The sequence below is a fragment of the Prosopis cineraria genome, unplaced genomic scaffold, assembly GCF_029017545.1.
Source record: "Prosopis cineraria cultivar Desert tree isolate PC_DT_omini unplaced genomic scaffold, ASM2901754v1 PC9, whole genome shotgun sequence".
In the NCBI taxonomy this organism is placed as follows: domain Eukaryota; kingdom Viridiplantae; phylum Streptophyta; class Magnoliopsida; order Fabales; family Fabaceae; genus Prosopis; species Prosopis cineraria.
The window spans coordinates 29,582,176-29,587,306 of record NW_026555340.1 but is presented as its reverse complement, the minus strand read 5'-3'; the positions used below and the strand labels follow the sequence as shown (position 1 = coordinate 29,587,306).

The following is a 5,131-nucleotide window of genomic DNA, read 5'->3' as shown; positions in this document are numbered from 1 at the left end:
TTTCATCAGGAAATTCATTTTCTTTCTTCGAATAAAATAACGTTAGAGAGTGACTTAAATTGGGGAAAAACACTAAAGATAACAACTTCCAACATCTCGAAATATACATGAACATTAAAATAAACTGCAACAACATACACAAATCCTGCAAACCATAAGTTAAACACCCCCCCAAACGGCATGTAAGTAACTGTATATGTATCCTTCATACCTTTCCCCTTCAATGTATAAACCTCGTCAACAATCTTCCATTGATATAGGACGTTCAGCCAGCTCGAATTCTTTCCCGCCAATCAATGCTCTTCCAAGCCCTCTCAAGCTGAATGTCGATGCTTCTCCTGGACTTGTCATGGTGCTCAACATTTTTTCTTGATCTCTCCGACTGGTCAAAAGACATCCTTACCTTATCAAATTTTTCGCCACTGTTAAATTTATGTTCATGGTGTTTCAGTTTTTCCGTCCTATCAGTGCTTTTCCTCGGTCTGTCCCTCTGCTCAGTACTCTTCCTCGGAGCTTCAAAACAATCCGTACTTCTTCTTGGTTGCTCAGCTCTATCCTTGCCTCGCCACAAGTTTGGTCTCTGTGATGGTGGTTTTTCTACTACTGAAACAAATTTTCTGAGATGTCTGAGGTATTCTGGATAGAGTTCCAAATTACAGTGGCTTCCTCCTTTGAGCCATAAAGGTTCATATTTCTCTTGACATAGCTCCCACAACTGCTTGCCATGAGAGCAATCAACCACCTCATCAGCAGTCCCCTGAATAAAGCATTAGGATAACCTCATCAGTTAAGCCATAGGAATCTAAATCTACATCTATATATCATAATACATGTTTAAATAGCTTATGACAAGCTGCACTGTTTCTCAAGTTCCTTGCAATGCATGAGGCCCTATTTAGTTGATCTCGAACAAACAATAACCAGAAATAAGCGATTTATGTGAATTCAAGTCACAACTACACTCGAGAAATTATCTAAGAAGTTCATCTCAGCAAACATAGGCTTATGTCTGTCCAACATTGATTTGGTGCAACTAAAGCCTGCTCCAATAAACAAGCTCCCGGATGTATTGTTAGTTATCAGGCTAGGATGCCTTGTTCTTCACTTACCAAGTAGTCACACCAGAACAAAACCTATAGTGGCAGCACTCACCAGTATAACCTCAGGACTAAATGAACACCAGTTACAACAATTCCAAAATTTTGACATCTAGATCATAAAAACTAGTCAGTGGAAAATCCAACAAAGAGAAAGTGGAGTACTTACATGAATTATTAGCACAGGACACTTCACCAACGGAATTTTATCAATGTTCTGCACAAGAGTCAAAACTAGATTCAGACACATAATAACACGTAGAAACAAATTTAGAATCGTGTGAGATCAAGCACAAATAAGAATGAAAGGAATCTGACCTTATATATGTCAAACCAGTATGTGCGCTTTACAGGGTACATGACTCTCAACCCTGATAGTATTGGACTGTGGAGAACAACAGCCCTTAGGTGGGGTAAACGGGCAGCAAGGTCTGAAGTAGGGCCACTTCCAACTGATTGACCATAAAGGATTATATCTTCCTGTTTGGCACCATAGTTCTCTTCAAGACACTTGTATGCAGCTTCAATGTCAGCATATGTGTTATGCTCACTTGGCTGTGGAAGAAGAAATGCATTAACCTTTTTTAGGGTACACTTGCATGGTGGAATATAAGATGAATCAAATGTACCACAAAGAAATATATAAAGTTGTTACCTTTCCTGATGACTGTCCATAGCCAGAGTAATCATATCTGCAAACATTGAACCATGGCGTTTTAGAACATCTAAATCATCAGCTTGGTAGGTAAGCATTTCCTTTAAAAATTACAGAATTATCATATGATAAGCAAGTATAGTCTTTCAACTTGCATATAAAATGGTCAGTAAAGGGTCTTTATGATTAATTTTTCAGGGTGTCAGAGCAGGGATGAGTAATCTGAAAAGTACAGTCTAAAACATGGATGTTGAATATGCAGCATCAACGCCACTTGAGGCATTTGTCTGCCTCAGCAGAACATTTTCTAATTCAGAGAGAGGGAAATTTACTATTTAGGAAAACTGAAATAAGAAATAAAGCCAAATGGAGTGTTTGCATCTAAAATATTTGGACACATGTCATTGACTGCAGAAGCAATCAACTGGGGTGTATAATTCCACGTATCATGATGAGGTATATATGGTGCTTCTGTAGGTTACAAAAAACCATAAATTGGATGCTGAATTAGTTGGAGTCTAACGTGGCCTTGGATACCAGATGGTTCCATGGTATTTCACCAAAAAATACAATAAATTGGATGTAAGCTGCCAAACCAGTCAAATCTAACTCAGTTCGTTACGAGTAATTCATTATTGTTAAAAATAGAGCTCAAAATCATAACTTTGGCCGGATCATAGACGACATAACCAGGTGTGCTTCATATGTGGTGCTATTCTGGGTTATAAAAAAAAAAAAAAAAAAATTGGATGAACTCTGTCAAACCAATCAAATCTAACTCGAAGCTTGTTATGCTTAATTCATTAGCGTTAGAAATAGAGCCTAAAATGATAACTTTTGGCATTTAAGGACAAAATCTCATGTGCTTATTTCTGAAGGGAAAATCTGCACAAAGCTTAAAAGCTTAAATGATTGTGTAATGACTGCATATTTCAGATTCTAACTAGGCTCTAACTATATTTTATGAGCAAATTTCCAACTAGGTTGACAATTAATACACTTAGCAGGCATATTGTTTATTGTGTAAATTATTTTAATAAAAAAAAAATGACATTTCCAGTCACACATTAGATTATTATCTTCCAATCAAGCAATAACCACAGAAAGGATACGGCTGGCCTCATAAATATTAAGGCAAACCAGATCTACACAAAGAAACCACAAGAAAGCATAGTTATCCTCAACCCTCAGGCCAGATAAGATAGAGAACGTAATTTAAGTATTTAACCAGTCCTTGCAGCGTCCTTGACAAATTAAGCGAAATGAGGCTAAGGAATTGTTTATTTTATCCACCATATCAACATTGGAACTATATCCTAGCTGAACAGGACGATCGAACTGAGTAAACGAGATGATTTAATCAATACGATGGTAAATTTATCCATTGAGAAATATACATAAAAAAAAAATCTAATTTGGGGAAAATTAGTGAAAGCAATATCACAGCAAGGTACCTCCTCAAGGGTGATAGACAATGTTTCACCAGAAAATTCAACAAAACGAAACTCGGAAACGACACGCATGGAGACCGGGAGATGCATTCATCGGACAAGTATCGAAAATTGGAGAAAAGTGGAAGCATAAAATTTGAATTACCCCATGAGATTGACGCGCAAATGGATGCTCAGCTCGACGAAGAGCTGGTACATCTGCCCGATATCGGCAGCATTCCCGTGAGAGTAAAGAACGGTGGATTTGGCCAAGGGGTGGCGGACATACATTGCGACGATCTCATTGCCGCGACGGGTGGGCAATTTCAAAATTTCGACGTTTTCACGGTGAGGAAAAGAGTCCAGGAGAAAAAGGCCAGTAGCTTTTTCCTTGACGAGCTTGTAGGACGGCGGACTCGGAGGAAAGAAAGCCAGCTTAGCAGCCATGGAAGAAGTAACCCCGCCCATCCTCCCGGCACGAAAGAAATCCCCCTCTTTCTCTGTCTAATAGTGACTAAAATCTACCGCTAGACTGAAGAAGAAGCCAATGAACATCCCTTAATTCTTCCTCTGCTTCGTCCGCTACTAAAATGTTCACAGTTTGTAAGATAGATTTTTGTTGGTATTAGCACGGTTATCAGAGTGGGAACAGTTTTGGTTTTGGGCTGTTTGCTTGCTTCCACACTATCTAGGCACTCGCAACCATAGATTAGTCTTTCACACCTTCCCATCCATTCGTATTTTTAAGGGCAACGAGTTTGTGCTTCGTTGTCCCACAGTCACCCTCACGTGTTCCATTATTGACCTGAAAACTCCCTTCCCCTTCTTAGGGTCTGTTTGGATTTCAATTGGGTATAATAGATTATGAAAATAATTAATTAAGTGGTAGATTTTAATCATAATTGATTATGTTATAACGTGATTTGTTTGGATATTATTTTTTTAAAATTGATTTTAACTTAATATATGTTAACAACTTTTTTAAAGATTTAAATTTAAATTTTACTAAGAAAAAAAATAGAGAAGAGAAGGGAGTTTAATTTTTAAAAAAAAAAAATTTGTGCTTTTTATATAATTTTTTGGACCTTTTTATGTAATTTCTCCAGTTTTTTTTTATCAGCGTTTCTGGAAAAGCTTAGAATATTAGCTTTTGAAAAAAATCGATTTTAAGGGTTAGAATCGATTTTTTACTTTTTTAAATGTTTGGCTAATAAATTAAATAATCGATTTTTTTGAAAATAAAATCGATTATAGACATATCCAAACGGACACTTAATGGTCCCTCTTTCTTTTAGCACTCCTACCCTTCCTCTTTCCTGTATTTTCACGTTATCCCCCCACCATCACTCCTTATCCAACAAAAAAATACATTAAAGACTTTCCCAGGAGGGGCTTGATTGGATGCGGATGGATTCACTAACCTCGTTGGCAGAGCCACCTCTTCAGGTATTCTACGAGATAAAAATGGTAATTGGAAATGCAAATTCACCAAGAAATTTGAATATTATCCCATGCAATTGATGGAATTAGTGATGAGTACTAGAAATTAATTGAAACTACGTTAACATCTAGCATGTTGTAAGAAAATCGATGTTTATATATTTAACAAAGATCGATCGTGCCCATCACAACATCACAAGCTCGCAAGGCAAAAGTTACCCTGCTTTTAACATTGCTAAGGACATTAGATGTCTGTTTATGGGAGATTGGAACATTATCTAGCAAGCTAATACTTATATTGATTGGCCATGTTCTTAATACTAACGTGAAGAGCCCAGAATCATGGCTAAGAAAATTCTAATGTAGCATGATTTAGAAAATTCTTCTCAAGGCTCAACTACTTTACCTAAGGCATTTATTCTTTGAAAAAAAAAAAAAAAAATCGGAGGCGCTAGGAGATGAAAAGAGAGAAAGAGGCAAGATGAAAAGCCGCTGTGCATTTATATTTG

The 5,131-nt window shown here is 37.0% G+C and overlaps 1 protein-coding gene across 1 annotated transcript; it reads right to left on the bottom strand.

Moving 5' to 3' along the window:
* On the bottom strand, positions 1–3,907 carry LOC129319337 (uncharacterized). The gene is made up of 5 exons (XM_054964371.1): positions 3,349–3,907; positions 1,753–1,789; positions 1,416–1,652; positions 1,267–1,314; positions 1–757 (listed from the first exon to the last, which is right to left on the bottom strand). The coding sequence occupies exons 1-5, from the start codon at positions 3,648–3,650 to the stop codon at positions 266–268; spliced, it is 1,116 nt and encodes a 371-aa protein (XP_054820346.1). The 5' UTR covers positions 3,651–3,907; the 3' UTR covers positions 1–265.
* Between the last annotated feature and the right edge of the window lie 1,224 nt (positions 3,908–5,131).

Excerpts from the sequence above, each read along its gene's own strand:
- LOC129319337 (XM_054964371.1), bottom strand. The coding sequence starts at position 3,650 with ATGGGCGGGGTTACTTCTTCCATGGCTGCTAAGCTGGCTTTCTTTCCT. Across the intron at positions 1,790-3,348 it reads TTGCGCGTCAATCTCATGGG|ATATGATTACTCTGGCTATG; the intron begins GTAATTCAAATT and ends CAATGTTTGCAG. Across the intron at positions 1,653-1,752 it reads ATGGACAGTCATCAGGAAAG|CCAAGTGAGCATAACACATA; the intron begins GTAACAACTTTA and ends CTTCTTCCACAG.